This window comes from Mytilus galloprovincialis, chromosome 12 (genome assembly GCF_965363235.1).
Source record: "Mytilus galloprovincialis chromosome 12, xbMytGall1.hap1.1, whole genome shotgun sequence".
Lineage (NCBI taxonomy): Eukaryota > Metazoa > Mollusca > Bivalvia > Mytilida > Mytilidae > Mytilus > Mytilus galloprovincialis.
Window position 1 is genome coordinate 72,425,938 of NC_134849.1, and position 19,368 is coordinate 72,445,305.

The window sequence follows — 19,368 nt, forward strand, 5'->3', positions numbered from 1 at the left end:
CAATGATGGATGTGACTTGATTACTAGACTATATGGTATGATATTTTTTTCTTTCTTCTTTCAGATTATTTCTTCATTATACATTTGTGTATCAAAATACAAGCATTTATAATGAGGACTAAACAGAATCATTAGAATAAGGCTAGATGATGTAAAATGGCTGAACCTATGAATGGGACAGTAGACCCAGTAAATAGGAGTTTGTTTTCTGTTTCTGGGCATACAGACCACATACAAGTACACAAAGTTGTCAAAGGGGATCATCATGTACAACATAATGACAAAGAACAGCATGTTCTAAATGGAATACTTGATATTGAAGCATGTCGAAACAAAAATAAGGTGCCACCATGTGCCATGGAGAGAAGCATATCAACGTCTGCCATAGAGCATTCAAACAGCAAAGATTTGTACAAAGATGATGATAAAAATGAAACGAAGGCATTAAATACCAATGGAGTTCACACAATTAGTTGTCAACCTAAATCTCCGTTTTATGTCGGGGAACCAAGTACTCCTGATTCGAATTGTGTCTGCGAAAAAGATCGGTCACATGATCAAACAAAATCAAACAATAAATCTGATATGGAACTTAAAATTGAATCGTTATCAGTAGTAGGCATTACTGACCAAAATGATAACGTAAAAACTAATCTACCTCTATATGATATGTCTACTAAACCCCCACCTGGAAAACGTAATCGATCATCAATACAAGGGAAACAATCCTGGTTACTGAGATTATTTGAATCTAAATTGTTTGATATGTCAATAGCAATTTCTTATTTATTCAATTCTAAGGAGCCTGGTGTTCAGAGTTATCTTGGTAGGTATCATGATATAAATGTATATTTATATACATGCACGTAAATAGACATGTAATACACAAAAAAAGACACACTTTCAAGACATACTGAATTGATATTAAGTTGTTTGCTTTCAATGGCACCAATTTGACACGCACAATGTTTGTAAAAAAGGGTGTTTTTTTTTATAAGAAAATAAATTTTCGCTAACTTACTGCAAACAAAGTTTTGCTTTATCAACATTTTTAAACAAATGTTAGTAAATTGAGTCTCAATTTTACATATAAACATGATACACATGCACATTTACTACAGCTGCATTTTGTCATTTCTACCTGCCTTCAATGGAGATCTCACTCGTGTAATTGTATTCTCAAATCAAATCTAAGACAGATAAGAATTGAAAATAAAGAATTAAAGATAGGGAATGTGTCAAATAGACAACGACCTGACCAAACAGCATAAGGCCACAAATGGGCCAGTCCAGTTTATGGGGTATGTTAAAGAAAAGACACATTTTGCTAAGGTATCATTTTGTTCAATTCCTATGACACACAAAATCTCATTTCTTTTGGTGTGTTTAAACTTTATGTTTCGTATACATTTTTTTATTTCATTTACAGGTAACAGAATGTTCAGTTTCAAAGATGAAGATGTAGATTTTTACCTGCCACAGTTGTTAAATATGTATATAAACATGCATGATGTAGCTGAAGCTGTTCATCCTTATATTATAAACAGGTAAGATTTAAAAGTGTTCTAATACTAGAAAGAACAATGCCACTAGCTGCTATCATTGAATTCATATAGTGATGACATTATAAATGCATATCTTCTCACGGCGTATTCAAGACTAGTGAAAGCTACATTTTCCTTAATTGTATCATACAAAGTTTTAAAAAAAATGAAGAATACATACCAGTTCCGAATATAATATTATGTATTAAACATTCTGTATACATTTCTGAAATTTAACGGATACTATATTTCTCTTTTCGATTTTTATACGACAGCAAAAATTTGAATTTTTTGGTCGTATATTGCTATCACGTTGGCGTCGTCTGCGTCGTCGTCGTCGTCGTCCGAATACTTTTAGTTTTCGCACTCTAACTTTAGTAAAAGTGAATAGAAATCAATGAAATTTTAACACAAGGTTTATGACCACAAAAAGAAGGTTGGGATTGCTTTTGGGATTTTGGTCCCAACATTTTAGGAATTAGGGGCCAAAAAGGGCCCAAATAAGCATTTTCTTGGTTTTCGCACTATAACTTTAGTTTAAGTGAATAGAAATCTATGAAATTTTGACACAAGGTTTATGACCACAAAAGGAAGGTTGGGATTGATTTTGGGAGTTTTGGTTCCAACAGTTTAGGAAATAAGGGCCAAAAAAGGGCCCAAATAAGCATTATTCTTGGTTTTCGCACAATAACTTTAGTATAAGTAAATAGAAATCAATGAAATTTTAACACAAGGTTTATGACCACAAAAGGAAGGTTGGGATTGATTTTTGGAGTTGAGGTCACAACAGTTTGGGAATAAGGGGCCCAAAGGGTCCAAAATTGAACTTTGTGTGATTTCATCAAAAATTGAATAATTGGGGTTCTTTGTTATGCCGAATCTAACTATGTATGTAGATTCTTAATTTTTGGTCCCGTTTTCAAATTGGTCTATATTAAGGTCCAAAGGGTCCAAAATTAAACTTAGTTTGATTTTAACAAAAATTGAATCCTTGGGGTTCTTTGATATGCTGAATTTAAAAATGTACTTAGATTTTTAGTTATTGGCCTAGTTTTCAAGTTGGTCCAAATGGGGGTCCAAAATTAAACTTTGTTTGATTTCATCAAAAATTGAATAAATGGGTTCTTTGATATGCCGAATCTAACTTTGTATGTAGATTCTTAATTTTTGGTCCCGTTTTCAAATTGGTCTACATTAAGGTCCAAAGGGTCCAAAATTAAACTAAGTTTGATTTTAACAAAAATTAAATTCTTGGGCTTATTTGATATGCTTTATCTAAATATGTACTTTGATTTTTGATTATGGGCCCAGTTTTCAAGTTGGTCCAAATCAGGATTCCATATCAAAAATTGTGCAATAGCAAGAAATTTTCAATTGCACAGTATTGCACAATAGCAAGAAATATCTAATTGCACAATATTGTGCAATAGCAATTAATTTTCAATTGGAGTTATCTTTCTTTGTATAGAATAGTAGTTGATAATATATGTTGGAAATTTGCCAGACATGACTATGATGTCATTTTCTATTTTTATTTGCCAATAACTTTATGTAAATAACTTCATTGGAAATTTGCCAATATAAAATGTTGCTGATGAAGCTTTTTTTCCTTATCTTATCTAAAATGTTTTTAGATAATGTATGTTGGACATTTGCCAGACATGACTATGATGTCATTTTCTATTTTTATTTGCCAATAACTTTATGTAAATAACTTCATTGGAAATTTGCCAATATAAAATGTTGCTGATGAAGTTTTTTTTATTGTTTTATACAATAAACAATGTATATTCACTTTTACTACCAACCAATCTTTACCATTCAGTGATAACAAGCACTTTATTTTACATTTTAATATTTTATGATGTATTTAAAAGAGTAGTTATTGTTGCAAACTCCATTAGAAATTTGAATTGATATCAGTTTTGGAAAAAGGGAAACGGGGATGTGAAAAAAAGGGGGGGGGGGGGTTTAAATTTTTCTCATTTCAGATTTCATAAATAAAAAGAAAATTTCTTCAAACATTTTTTTGAGAGGATTAATATTCAACAGCATAGTGAATTGCTCAAAGGCAAAAAAAACCCTTTTAAGTTCATTAGACCACATTCATTCTGTGTCAGAAACCTATGCTGTGTCAACTATTTAATTTTAGATTTAAAAAGTTTGAAGAAATCTTTAATTGATTTGTAAAATCTTGACATTTGTTTTGTGTAAAAAAAAACCATGTAATGTCAAAAATTTGATCACAATCCAAATTCAGAGCTGTATCACGCTTGAATGTTTTGTCCATACTTGCCCCAACTGTTCAGGGTTCGACCTCTGCGGTCGTATAAAGCTGCGCCCTATGGAGCACCTGGTTCTAGTCTTGTCACAGCAATATTTTTCTCTGATTTTCTTATTTTCTTGATATATATCATGTAAATATTTTACCCTTGAAAAATGAATTGCTCCAAAGTTAGTTGTTCACTGTATATATGCTGCAGTAGTATCATTTGTTACCATCACAACAGCATCAAATTCCTTGAAATAACAAAATTGTTAAGATATAACAAATGGCAAACACTGTTTCTATTGTAGATGTCGACAAAGTATAGAGTGCTCTATCCGATCAGCTTGGTTACTTGGTGCATATTCTCTGGATGTTGTAAAACCATCGTGGAAAAACTCACAAGGAATTAAATTAAAAAATATGATCATGAGAGAGGAACTAAGGTAAGAATAAAACATCTCTTTATTTTTAGCTCACCTGGCCCGAAGGGCCAAGTGAGCTTTTCTCATCACTTGGCGTCCGGCGTCCGTCGTCCGTCGTCCTTCGTCCGTCGTCCGTCGTCTGTCGTCGTCGTCGTCCGTCGTTAACTTTTACAAAAATCTTCTCCTCTGAAACTACTGGGGTAATTTCAACCAAACTTGGTTACAATCATCATTGGGGTATCTAGTTTAAAAATTGTGTTCGGTGACCCCGCCAACCAACCAAGATGGCCGCCATGGCTAAAAATAGAACATGGGGGTAAAATGCAGTTTTTGGCTTAAAACTCAAAAACCAAAGCATTTAGAGCAAATCTGACATGGGGTAAAAGTGTTTATCAGGTCAAGATCTAACTGTACTGAAATTTTCAGATGAATCGGACAACCCGTTGTTAGGTTGCCGCCCCTGAATTGGTAATTTTAAGAAAATTTTTGCTGTTTTTGGTTATTATCTTGAATATTATTATAGATAGAGATAAACTTTAAATAGAAAAAATGTTAAACAAAGTAAGATTTACAAATAAGTCAACAGGTCCAAAATGGTCAGTTGACCCCTTTAGGAGTTATTGCCCTTTATAGTCAATTTTTAACCATTTTTCGTAAATCTTAGTTATCTTTTACAAAAATCTTCTCCTCTGAAACTACTGGGCCAAATTTAACCAAATATGGCCAAAATCATAATTAGGGTATTTAGTTTAAAAATTGTGTCCAGTGACCCAGCCAACCAACCAAGATGGCCGCCATGGCTAAAAATAGAACATAGGGGTAAAATGCAGTTTTGGGCTTATAACTTAAAAACCAAAGCATTTAGAGCAAATCTGACAGTGGAAAAAATTGTTTATCAAGTCCAGATCTATCTGCTCTAAAATTTTCAGATGAATTGGACAACTGGTTGTTAGGTTGCTGCCCCTGAATTGGTAATTTTAAGGAAATTTTGCTGTTTTTTGTTATTATCTTGAATACTATTATAGATAGAGATAATCTGTAAACAGCAATAATGTTCAGAAAAGTAAGATTTACAAATAAGTCAACGTGACTGAAATGGTCAATTGACCCCCTAAGGAGTTATTGTCCTTTATAGTCAATTTTTTAAAATTTTCATAAAATTTGTAAATTTTTACTAACATTTTCCACTGAAACTACTTGGCCAAGTTCATTATAGATAAAGATAATTGTAAGCAGCAAGAATATTCAGTAAAGTAAGATGTACAAACACTTCACCATCACCAAAACACAATTTTTCATGAATCTATCTGTGTCCTTTGTTTAATATTCACATATACCAAGGTGAGCGACACAGGCTCTTTAGAGCCTCTAGTTATTTACCATGTTTACCGGTAAGTTGATTTGAATGGTTCAAATGCTGCACTCGAGAATACAATCTAAGACTTTTTGCCATTATGATTCTATGGACATCTCAATCTGAAATGTAAAAAGAATGAGATGAACTTGAACATTACACCTAAGATCAAAATAGATTTCATGAGTTTGTTACCTGTACCATATTCAACTGGAAAAATTACCGTAAACTTGGATTTTTTAGCTGAGTTGTTATTTTCTCAATTAAAATGCCTAGATATTTTGTTTGGAATTGTATACATGCACCAATAGTAAGTTTGCACTTCATGATAATATTACTGCTTTCTCATAATATGCCTCACCCTGTGATATTTTTTGACAGTTTACCACAGGAATATTTCCACAGTATTTGGTAATAACGCTTGACTATGAAAATTCATTTAAAAGATTTGAAACGTTTTTGTATGTTATTGATTACCAGGCCTTTACTGTAATTGGTTTATTTCAGGCCTCCAAAGCAATTTGGGAAATGTTCATCAAATATTCCTAGTCCTGTTATCAACCCGATGATGGCTATGTCACCTCCTAAAACGAAAACTCATCATAGGTCAAGGTCAGATGCTACAGGTAAATATTATATATATTCAAATTCCAGAGTAAGAATAACATGTAACAGAGTTTAAGGTCATTTCCTTAAATTAAAATGTTTGACATATTTAACACAGCTGTCTATAGAGAATAATAGGCACAAAGAACAGAATACAGGACAAAACTGTAAAAAATAGGCATACCTTATCTCAAAGCTATCTACCTTCAATGAGATTGTAGCCGAGAATCTACCTCTTGTTTTAAGAACCATAAAAAATATAAGTCTTTGAAACTTGTTGATATTTCATGACTAAATCTAATATAAGGGCTATCACTCTTTGTTGTGATTGTAATAAAGAAACGACCAATGTTTGAACTTGAAGATGTTTTTCAACTTCATCTTATATCAGAGCCACATGTATTTCCCTTCCATGTGATTTTACCTGAGAATTCCAACCTCCCTCAAGAGTTTAAATTTGACGATATTTATGTATTGTGAATGCATTTTTGTTGCTCCTGCAACTTTTGTTGCAGAAAGCTTGACATAGGGATAGTGATCAGGCAGCTACGGCGACGCTGCAGCTTTAGCTAACTTTTTTAAAGCTTTATAATTAAGAAGGTGGAAGACCTGGATGCCTCATGTTAGGAAGTTTCCGTCAGTCACATGTCATATGTCCTTGACCTCATTTTCATGGTTCAGTGACTACTTAAAAAAAAGTTAAGATTTTTTGTTATGTTAAATTCTCTCTTATTATAAGTAATAGGATAAATATATTTGGTATGTGCGTACCTTGCAAAGTCCTCAAGCCCATCAGACAGTTTTCACTTGACCTCGACCTCATTTCATGGATCAGTGAACAAGGTTAAGTTTTGGTGGTCAAGTCCATATCTCAGATACTATAAGCATATAGTTTAGGTTTAGTATATTCGGTGTATGGAAGGACTGTAAGGTGTACATGTCCAACTGGCAGGTGTCATCTGTCCTTGACCTCATGTTCATGGTTCAGTGGTTTTGTTAAGTTTTTGTGTTTTGCTCTGTTTTTCTTATACTGTATGCAATAGGACTACTATATTTGGTGTATGGAATGATTGAAAGGTGTACATGTCTAGCTGGCAGGTGTCATCTGACCTTAACCTCATTTTTATGGTTCAGTGGTCAAAGTTAAGTTTTTGAGTTTTGGTCTTTTTTTCTAATACTAATTGCAATAGGTCAACTATAGTTGGTGTATGGAAATATTTTATGATCTATATGTCAGTCGCGCAGGTTTTATTTGACCTTGACCTCATTTTCACCGTTCATTGCTCAGTGTTAAGTTTTTGTGTTTTGGTCTGTTTTTCTTAAACTATAAGCTATAGGTCAACTATATTTGTTGTATGGAAGAATTGTAAGCTGTGCATGCCTGCCTGGCATGGTTCATCTGACCTTGACCTCATTTTCATGGTTCATTGGTCAATGTTTAGTTTTCTCGGTTAAGTTTATGCGACAGTTGTAATAAAGCTTTATTTTTAGGACTATCAACCTAATATCAATGATTAGTAAAGAAGGGGAGACATTTCAGCGTGTACACTCTTGTTATTAGTAATATACATGTACATCACAACATCCCAGAGTACCTCTAACATTGGTAATATAGCCATGGATATCTACTGAAAGCTCAAGAGTTTTAATTTTCTCATGTTAATAAATTGTAAATGTTATTTTCTTAGGAATATACATCAAGACATCCCAGAGTACCTCTAACATTGGTGATATAGCTATGGATATCTACTGAAAGCTCAAGAGTTTTAATTTTCTCATGTTAATAAATTGTAAATGTTATTTTCTTAGGAATATACATCAAGACATCCCAGAGTACCTCTAACATTGGTGATATAGCTATGGATATCTACTGAAAGCTCAAGAGTTTTAATTTTCTCATGTTAATAAATTGTAAATGTTATTTTCTTAGGAATATACATCAAGACATCCCAGAGTACATCTAACATTGGTGATATAGCTATGGATTTGTCTGGAGACTTGACGTCAGGAAGGGCCTTCGACAATGGATGTACCTGTCATCAAAGTTCTGTAGCTATCGTAAATGACCTGACAGGGAAAGAAACATTCTGTAATTGTGGTGTAAGTACAGTGAAAACATTCTGTAATTGTGGTGTAAGTACTGGGAAACCTGTCGAAACTGAATCCTGATAAACCAAATTTCAGATTAGATTGAACAATTTTCAGTCCCATAAAATTTCTCTATTAATTAACATTATTTTATTAAGTAGAAAACAAAGAATGTGTGGTATCCATCCATGACACAAAATCAGTACATACACAGAAAAAATATACAAAAAGACAAAGAAACAGTATTTTTTTATTGACATAAAATATATGAAAAACTGTATAAATTATCAAATACAAAATCAAAACTCCTGTGTCACAATTCAAATAACGCAAGAATTCTTATGCAAATGAAAACAATGATCACAAAGTGAAAGTGAAATTGACAAGTCAGAGACTGATGATGCTACCAAGGTCAATTTGACAGTCGAGAAAATGAAAAAAAGGTTAGAATAATAACTTTATGAATTTGGGGAACAACCACTTTATTAAATTTCTATTGAAAATGAATAAGAGGATTCAAAACAATGGTCGTGCAAAGTTATTACATTTTTTGTATTCATCAAATTTTAAAATTTTTACAATCAGACAGAACGTTTACATGCAAGACATCGGACGTCACTAGTCATCAACTGCGGGTGAAAACGGAAACCTGAATACACCGGCCCACTGACCAAACCGACCCTTTTCCATAGTCCCGTAGCTGGACGGTTTATACAGGTTTTACTGTATTGTGATAATGGATAAAAAAAAAATAGAAACCTAATAAAATGCCTGATTTAGTAACACATTAGAAAAATTGCCATGTTTATAGTATTTACTTCATTTTAAATTTCAGGCTCCAAGACTAAAACCAGAGTTTGAATTTGTTAATGCATTGATGGCCATTGGTCAAAAATTACAAATACTTCCAACCAAGGAACTAAGAAGTAAGTATACTTTGTTAATTGGACATGCTTTGATACTATATATGCCCTTGAATTTTTACTAGATAACATTTTTGTTCGCTTTGGGGATTCTGTATATCGTCAGATTATCGGAATTCCAATGGGGACTAACTGTGCACCACTTATTGCGGACCTGTTTTTGTATTGTTATGAGTTACAATTTATGACAAAAATAAGCAAAGACCCATCGAAACAACATCTGATAAACAAATTTAATAATACTTTTAGATATTTGGATGATATTTTGGCTCTCAATAATGACGACTTCAGTATGTATATTAATGAAATTTATCCTGTTGAACTTACTTTAAATAAAGCTAATACTAACAATGACCACTGCCCTTTTCTCGATCTTGATATCTATATCACTAATGGAAAGCTGAATACTAAAATTTATGATAAAAGGGATGATTTTTCATTTCCTATCATTAATTATCCGTTTTTAGATGGTGACGTTCCCTTGTCACCATCTTACGGTGTTTATATATCTCAACTTGTACGATTCGCTCGTGTATGTAACACTGTTTTAGATTTTAACGAGAGAAATTTATGTATTACTGAAAAATTATTACACCAGGGTTTTCGATATCACAAACAAGTCAAAACATTTACTAAATTTTATCATCGGTATAAATACATCATTCGTAAATATAGCTCAACATGCAGACTTCTAATACGTTCAGGTATTTCACATCCAATTTTTTATGGTAATATTCTTTATAAAGCACAAAGGTGTCAGTATTCACCTCAGAAACTTACAAAACCTTTGAATAGACTTATTAAGAAGGGATATAATTACGATACTGTTGTCAAGTCATTAAAGATTGCATATTTTGGCGTTAATATTGAGTCACTGATAAGGTCTTTGCATCGGAACTAAACACATTTATTCTAAAAACAGTTGTTGGAATGACACGGGTTATGTTCTTTTCATATATGTTATGATGGTATGATACTAAACCCCTAACGGGAAGGATTGTGCCTGATGTTCATATGATGAAATCATAATCTTTCAGTCAGTTTAATTGAAGTCTGGAGCTGGCATGTCAGTTAACTGCTAGTAGTCTGTTGTTATTTATGTATTATTGTCATTTTGTTTATTTTCTTTGGTTACATCTTCTGACATCAGACTCGGATTTCTCTTGAATTGAATTTTAATGTGCGTTTTGTTATGCGTTTACTTTACTACATTGGTTAGAGGTATAGGGGGAGGGTTGAGATCTCACAAACATGTTTAACCCCGCCGCATTTATGCGCCTGTCCCAAGTCAGGAGCCTCTGGCCTTTGTTAGACTTGTATTATTTTAATTTAAGTTTCTTGTGTACAATTTGGAAATTAGTATGGCGTTCATTATCACTGGACTAGTATATATTTGTTTATGGGCCAGCTGAGGGACGCCTCCGGGTGCGGGAATTTCTCGCTACATTGAAGACCTGTTGGTGACCCTCTGCTGTTGTTTTTTATTTGGTCGGGTTGTTGTCTCTTTGACACATTCCCCATTTCCATTCTCAATTTTATTTATAACTATGGAACAAAAGTTAAATTGAATTCACAGGTGGTACATATAAAATATAGGATATGCATTTTTTCCTGCTAACTCAAATAATTTATACCGTTGTTTGATTTGGAGCTACTGTGTTTAGAGACCTCTTATGTCGGAATATCATTACTATAATACTCATCTTAATTCATATGTTGTGTCTGTTATTGTTCATTATTTTAAAACTAGTTAGAAGGTTTCTCATGGATGAATTTAAGAATTAACACTTATCAGCTGAATTCATAACTATGCATGAAAGTGTCTAAAAATATACTCACAGAAAACCCTATTTTATTTTTAGCCTCCAGATTAATAGCAGAATTAGCCATGTTAAATTTAAACCTTCCAGCAAGAGTGTGGCTGCCTACTGCAGAGAATATGAACCATCATATAGTCAGAATACCTCATACACAGGCTATTGTCCTCAACTCTAAGGAAAAGGTAAACAAATAAGTCACATTGGATCCAGATTTTTTTGTGTCAAGAGATTCAAGGTACTGTGGATTCATTTATTTTTGTGGGTACCAAGTTTTGTGGTTTGAGGAAAACTTGCATATTCGTGGATATTTAATTTCGTGGTGTTGACAAAGTATGCATATATTCCTTTAGAAAATTCATTGAATATTTAAATTCGTGGTTTCCTGGTACCCACGAAATCCACGAAAATTGGTATTCAACGAATAATAATGAATCCACAGTACTTTTTTTACACAACTTTTGGGTAAAAAAAGACCAAAGAACATTGTGTTACAACAACATTTACAAGAAGCTATGACTGGATCCCACAGTGGACTCTGTTATAAAGATATATATATTTTACTTAGCATTAATGCTTTTGCAACAGATTCATTTTAAAAGCAATTCATGAACTTTTTGATTTCTATTGTTAAATTGCCATAGTGAATCATAAATAATGGCAAATTTTAAAATTAGTTTTCAAGACATATTTTTTCACACCATGAACCGTATTGTAAAAATAACTGAGATAATCCTCAGCTAAAATAAAAGTTATAAGTATACCCCAAGAGTTCTGAAGGGTATAATGTTTTTAATCCATCTGACAGTCTGTCCATCCCTCCTTCAGTAATGTTCTTATCATCACAAATCCTCTGAAACTACACAGAATTTTATGAACTTACAAAAAATTAAGGACATATGTGTAGATGTACATATACACAGTAATTTTAATCATAAATCTTTGAACTGAGGAATCTTTTGAAATGTTGTTTGCCCAGTGACAGTTGTGGTGTATGGGCTATTTGAGTGTGCTCTCAAAGGTTCTTTAATCACAATAATCTTTACATTGACAGGCACCATACCTTCTGTATGTTGAAGTCTTAGAAGTAGAACATCTGCACACGAGTCATGTTCCAGGAAAGATACTTGAAAATACCATACGATTTACACGATCAGAGGAAGACCTGCCATCCCTGGTTACCAGGACGACAGGGTCACCCCATCCTGAGTTCAGCGTGTTTGGTAACTTTGTGCACTGTGACCTTGATGATGCTGAGTGTTGGTCACAGGAAGACGATGAAATCATTCAGGTAAAGTTAGGAAAAGATGCAGATATTAAAAAAAATGAATTGTATGCAACTTGCAGATTTTTATGCCCCCGCCATAGTGGAGGGGCATTAAGTTTTACCTTTGTCAGTCTGTACATACGTAAGTCTAGATGTCCAAAAGTTGGTTTATTTTTCTCTAACTTTAGTATGCCTCTATCAAATGTTCTGAAAATTATACACAATGTTTATTACCACAAAACACAGATCAAGTTTGAATTTTGGTGGAGTCACTTTAACTGTTCTACAGTTATGCCCTTTACAAATTACAAATGGAAAAATAGCTGAATATTTTTAAACTCTTTTAGGTTTCTAAGGAGGCTCAAGGGTATAAAAATTTCAGAAAAAAAATAAACATTATTTATTACAAATTCTATTAATTACCTTTATTAGTTGTTACTTTATCATATGGTACAAAGATCATTTTAAAAAATCAAATCGTGGTGGCCCCAGATGATTTTTAAAATGTATATATCATTGAAAAAGCTCCAAATTATCTCCCTTTGGTGCAATTTTTTTTTTTCATTTTTCTATAAGCATAAGATAAAGTTCGTTTATAGAAAAATATAGCAAATTTCTATATTAAAACAAATGATTTAGACCCGCGAGCCCCCTTAATAGGAAGGTGTCTGGATTTTTATTTTTTTTTCAAATTTGACTTAAAATTCAATCATCAATAAAATAGGCAAGACATTCTAAAGCAGGCAGTCATGTATAATTATCAGAATGTGTAAAGCCTCAGGTAAATATATGTACAGAATTGTTCAAAATCATCAAAAATTTTCACACTCTAACATTACTATACATATTAATAAGCTGGGGCATCTGAGCCCACACATTGTTTTATTTATAATAAAAAGAACTATGACCTGTTTTCAGATGCATTTGCCAGTGAACCATTCCAGATCCAGTGACACCATATCTCAGTTCTCTGTAGACAGTACCACCAGTGGTGACAGTAAAGATCCTGTTTATATAGGGGCCGGAGATATCAGACGGAGGCTGTCAGAAAATATCTCAGCTCCTAAGGGAAAATTTGAGGTAGGTTGTGGAAACATTTACACTCCTTTGAATTTTAATTGCCACAATTTTTGTTTTTGCACAAACTGCTAAAATGGTGAACGCCAGCACAAACTATGAATATATGCAGGTGTAATTAATACCACTAAATCAAAGTACGTCACATCTGGTTGAATACGAGAAAGGGTAGAAAAAAATGTATTATAATAGGGGATAATCAATGTTGGTATAGACTATTAGAGGTCACTATTGGGCCTTCAACAATGTGAAAAATTATATTTGTGTTGTTTGATTGCTGCCTCAATGATGTTTATGCCACATCTACTTTAAGGGAGTTCGCTTCTCAGTGTTAAAGTAATTAACTTTTCAAAACACTAGTTTATATAGATAGGGGATTAATAAAGGAATCCAAAGAGCCAAAAAAATATATAGGTCACTGTGCTTGTTTTCGAGATATTAGCCATTGAAATTTTGGCGGGAAAATATTCTCTCTTGACTTTTCATAGCTTTATTATTGACAAGTTGAAGTTCTCAAAAACTGTTAAAAAGTAATTAAAATTTTATAAGACTTTTACAGATGGCTTATGATTATACATGTAAAAGATTTACAAAAAGAAAAATGGGGGTCACCGGGCAATTTTTTTAAAGGCATTCAAATGGATAAAACCAGAGGGTTCTGAAAATCTGACCAAAAATCTAAAACATGACAAGCCAGCTTCCTTAATTCATGTCATGTGTTCCCAAATTCAACATCAACTTTCTTTTATAGAGAGATCCGGAGGATCCTTCAGCAGCGGCATTAAAAGAACCATATGAAGACAAGGAACAAAGAATAAAGGACAATTCACCTTATGGTCACTACCCTAACTGGAAATTGTTCTCTGTCATCATAAAATGTGGAGATGATTTAAGACAGGAACTTCTAGTCTATCAAGTACTGTCTCAGCTAAAGGTAAACATAGCAATCATTGGTAAAAGGGGGAGGGTTTTAGGAGGGATTTCATAAAATGTGGAGATGATTTGAGACAAGAACTTCTAGTCTATCAAGTACTGTCTCAGCTAAAGGTAAACATAGCAATCATTGGTAAAAGGGGGGAGGGTGTTAGGAGGGGTTTCATAAAATGTGGAGATGATTTGAGACAAGAACTTCTAGTCTATCAAGTACTGTCTCAGCTAAAGGTAAACATAGCAATCATTGGTAAAAGGGGGGAGGGTGTTAGGAGGGGTTTCATAAAATGTGGAGATGATTTGAGACAAGAACTTCTAGTCTATCAAGTACTGTCTCAGCTAAAGGTAAACATAGCAATCATTGGTAAAAGGGGGGAGGGTGTTAGGAGGGGTTTCATAAAATGTGGAGATGATTTGAGACAAGAACTTCTAGTCTATCAAGTACTGTCTCAGCTAAAGGTAAACATAGCAATCATTGGTAAAAGGGGGGAGGGTGTTAGGAGGGGTTTCATAAAATGTGGAGATGATTTAAGACAAGAACTTCTAGTCTATCAAGTACTGTCTCAGCTAAAGGTAAACATAGCAATCATTGTTAAAAGGGGGGAGGGTGCTAGGAGGGATTTCATAAAATGTGGAGATGATTTAAGACAAGCAAGTACTGTCTCAGCTAAAGGTAAACATAGCAATCATTGTTAAAAGGGGGAGGCGTGTTAGGAGGGGTGTCATTAAATGTAGAGATGATTTAAGACCAGAACTTCTAGTCTATCAAGTACTGTCTCAGCTAAAGGTAAACAAAACAATCATTGGTAAGGGGAGGAGGGGGGAGTGAGGAGGGGTTTCATAAAATGTGGAGATGATTTAAGACCAGAACTTCTAGTCTATCAAGTACTGTCTCAGCTAAAGGTAAACATAGCATTCATTGGTAAAAGGGGGGAGGGGGGGAGTTAGGAGGGGTTTCATAAAGTGTGAAGATGATTTAAGACCAGAACTTCTAGTCTATCAAGTACTGTCTCAGCTAAAGGTAAACATAGTATTCATTGGTAAAGGGGGGAGGGGGGAGTTAGGAGGGGTTTCATAAAATGTGGAGATGATTTAAGATAAGAACTTCTAGTCTATCAAGTACTGTCTCAGCTAAAGGTAAACATAGCAATCATTGGTAAAGGGGGTGGGGGTCCTGGGAAAATAGAAAAAAACTGAATTTCTGATTAAATAAAGCAACCTATAGATTTTTTTTTTTATTAATTCCTGAGTCCTGCTATTTAGTGTAAATCCTGAATTACCAAAGAATTGGTAACCCAATTCCAATGCCCTATTCACTCTGTATATACATGTACACATTATGGTTTTCTGTCATTCAGTTCATATTTCTTTAACAAAATTTATTGTTTATTTTTCACCCCACCTTTTGGTAACATGAACTTTATGATGCAATAGTAGGGGAATATGAGACAAAAGCCACACAATTTGTATTTGATAGATACAATATTTTGGGGGGAATATTTTTGTTTTTTGAAAAAGCTAAAAATACATTACTGTGGATTCATTTATTTTCATGGATACCATTTTTCTGTGATTTAGGAACTAGTGGGTTTTTTTTGGTAGATATTTGAATTAACGGTCCTGGCAAATTCTGCATACAGGTTCAAATTTTAAGAAAATATGGATAAACTAAACCCATTAAATCCATGGAAATAGGTATTGCAACAAATAATAATGAATCAAATAATAAGTATAAAATACACAAACTAGTTTTCAGAACTTAATGCTCAGAAAAACATGAGTTAAACAAATATTTTATTTCTTTTCATGACATATGGGGCGAAGAGCAAACTTAAGACTAAAAAAAACTTGATTTAAACAAATATTTTTTATCTTTTCAACACATATATGGGGCAAAGAGCAAACTTTATGCTTAAAAAAACTTAATTTAAACAAATATTTTATATCGTTTCAGCACATGTGGGCTGAAAAACAAACTTTAGGCTAAAAAACTAAATTTAAACAAATATTTTATATCTTTTTAGCACATATGGGGCAAAGAGCAAACTTGATGCTAAAAAAACTTAATTTAAACAAATATTTTATATCTTTTCAGCACATATGGGGCAAAGAGCAAACTTTAGACTAAAAAACTTGATTAAGGCCTAAAAAAAAAATGTTGTGTTTCCGGTCACCCGACCGACCGTCCTTCAGACCCCCGACTCAAAAGTTTTTAAAGCTGATGTGGGAAAAAAAATAATTTGTATACCTACCGACCGTTTTTTCTGAAAGAAAATAAAAAATTCTAAGTCCCTCGATCTTTTTATCGCCCCAAAAGAAAACAACGCTAATTTTAAACTCGAGGCTCATTTTTAGAATGTACTGGAAAGTGGAATCGTCTTGGCTAATTATATATGCGGGAGCATGCGCAGTAGTTATTTTCATTTGTCAGTGTTTGAACATGGCAACACAACGCGTCCTATTCAATGTTTAACGCGGAAAGTGTGACCATTTCGTGGAGAAAAAAATATTTCTAAATTTTACAGAAAGTAACACCTTTTTTACATTAGCAATGAAATTCATCCAATGTCTAACATCGATGAAAAAAATACACAACACAAATTTTGTGCTCGGCCACCGGCAAAAATGACTGGACCGAGATTGATGACAATAACACAACTGTTTGAACAATGCAATCTTTTGGAATTAAATTTATCAAATTTTCATGCCAGACCCTTCATTAAAATGAACCTGATATTAATCCATCTGAAACTGGTCAGCCAATCAACGCTTTAGACATTCTGATGAAAAGCCAGATGCTTTGCCAAAAGAAAGTGTCCTGCCAAGTACAGTGTATATAATATATTTGTCTATCTGTAGGTTTGGGATGATGTTTGGTTCATGTTCCTATAAATGAATCTGCCCCACATCTTCTCAATTTCTTTTTCTGACAATCCCAAACTTTTGCATGGTCCTGAAATGGGGGAATTGGGTTTAAAAAGCTAATTTCCTAGGGGAAGTGCTGCCCAAATTTTTTTTAAGGTTTGGACTTAAGTTTTTTTCACAGGTATTTTAAAAGGGGGTAAACTAAAAGTTATTTCAGGGGGATTTTAAAAGGGGTAAACTAAAAATTATCTCAGGGAGATTTTTAAAGTGGGTAATCAATCTCTTTCTATTAAATCCCAAACTTTTGTCTGGTAACTGGAAATTGAGTTTTATATATTAATATTATAAAAAAAAAAAAAAAAAAAAAAAAAAAAATCCCTACCTACCGTCCCTTCAAAATTTCAAGGGGGTGATCGGAAACACAACATTATTTTTTTTAGGCCTAAAACAAATATTTTATATCGTTTCAGCACATGTGGGCTGAAGAGCAAACTTTAGGCTAAAAAAACTTAATTTAAACAAACATTTTATATATTTTCAGCACATATGGGCTGAAGAGCATTGCCCATTGTGGATAAGACCTTACCAAATAGTGGTGACGGCTAAAGACAGCGGCATGATTGAACCTGTTCTAAACGCAGTGTCTCTTCACCAAATAAAGAAACATAGCACCAAAACAAATAAAAATACAGGACAGTTATTAGAATATTTTATAAATGAATTTGGACCACAAAATAGTGAAGAGTTTCTCACTGCCCAGAAAAATTTTGTACAAAGTTGTGCTGGATATTGTTTGGTTTGTTACTTACTTCAAATCAAAGACAGGTAAGAATACTATAAAAATGCAGACATTTTAAGTGTATTTATTAATGTGATTTCAGAATCTAAATGACTATGGATAATCTCAGTGTTCGTACACCAAAATGAAAAATTATGTTACATCATTGATTGAACTTCCATTGTTTTAATATTTTAAAGCAATCACAACATTTTGGTGTACACTTTTGAAAATATTACCCAGAATGCATTAGATTCTAAAATGGTGAATTGTTGAACAACAGAAAAAAATAAAAGATTTTTTTATTGCAACAACAGAAAATTGGAATCCAAATAATGCTTACAAATTTAGATTGAGAATATTTATTTTAGTGAAACTAATACTGTCACAATTTTAAGTTTGCCTCAACCAAATGTTATGAAACTTACACACAATGCTTATTAACACAAAACACAGATAAATTATGAATTTTGGTGGCATCACTATTACAATTCTAGAGTTATGCCCCTTTACAAATAGAATTTTTTTTGGAATTTATGTTTCTTTTCTCTCACTTTAGTTCGCTCCAACCAAATGGTATGAAACTTGTACATAAAGTATATTACCAAAAATCAAAGATTAAATTTGAAGTTACATGTCACTTTTACCATTCAAGAGTTATCTTTTAGGGGGCTCTTGTGCAGCTTTTGCAATCATATCACATTTTCTGTATTTTTACATTAAATTAAAAAACGAACATCTTTTTTTCAGACACAATGGTAACATATTGCTGGATTCTGAAGGACACATCATACATATAGACTTTGGTTTTATTTTGTCTACGTCTCCTGGCAAAAACCTTGGATTTGAAAACTCACCATTCAAATTAACACATGAATTTGTAGAGGTAAGACAAATGGGTCTCAACCTATAAATTTTGGTACAAAAAACACCCCCATTCATATTTTATTTTATACGAGATAAACCAAGAATTTAAAGGTTCCAAGATGTTTGAATTTTCTTTAAGCTTATAATAATATGTAGACTTTTTCAAAAACACAAAATCAAATACGATACCCTAAAAAAATGCAACCTTCAAAAATTGGTATCCATGAAAAATAAATTCACCATTCAAATTAACACAGGAATTTGTAGAGATAAGAGTAATGTACTGTGGTCTCAAACCCTCAATCTTCAAATTTGGATACAGATGTTCGATAGGGGTTGGTAAAAACATCCCATTCATATATTGATATCCCTACTCATTTATATATCTTGTTGATACTAGATTAAGCAGTGTTTAAGACTCCTGCAAATAATATAAAAATAAGAAGATGTGGTAGGATCAGGCCTGGGGTAATGGTAATTTGTAATTGTAATGCATTGTAATATTACTTTTTTTGGATGTAATGCAAAGTAATTTGTAATGCACATTTTCTGCATTACAAT

The 19,368-nt window shown here is 33.0% G+C and overlaps 1 protein-coding gene across 1 annotated transcript in view; it reads left to right on the forward strand.

Moving 5' to 3' along the window:
- LOC143054755 (phosphatidylinositol 4-kinase beta-like) overlaps positions 1-19,368 on the forward strand; it is a 28,767-nt gene that overhangs the window by 2,139 nt on the left and 7,260 nt on the right. Inside the window, exons 2-13 of the mRNA XM_076227796.1 lie at positions 65-826; positions 1,430-1,547; positions 4,122-4,256; positions 6,097-6,215; positions 8,126-8,295; positions 9,119-9,209; positions 11,069-11,208; positions 12,078-12,314; positions 13,209-13,370; positions 14,119-14,301; positions 17,704-17,987; positions 18,691-18,826. Coding sequence (XP_076083911.1) covers positions 157-826; positions 1,430-1,547; positions 4,122-4,256; positions 6,097-6,215; positions 8,126-8,295; positions 9,119-9,209; positions 11,069-11,208; positions 12,078-12,314; positions 13,209-13,370; positions 14,119-14,301; positions 17,704-17,987; positions 18,691-18,826 — 2,445 coding nt within the window. The 5' untranslated portion in view covers positions 65-156. The remainder of the gene's footprint in view (positions 1-64; positions 827-1,429; positions 1,548-4,121; positions 4,257-6,096; positions 6,216-8,125; positions 8,296-9,118; positions 9,210-11,068; positions 11,209-12,077; positions 12,315-13,208; positions 13,371-14,118; positions 14,302-17,703; positions 17,988-18,690; positions 18,827-19,368) is intronic.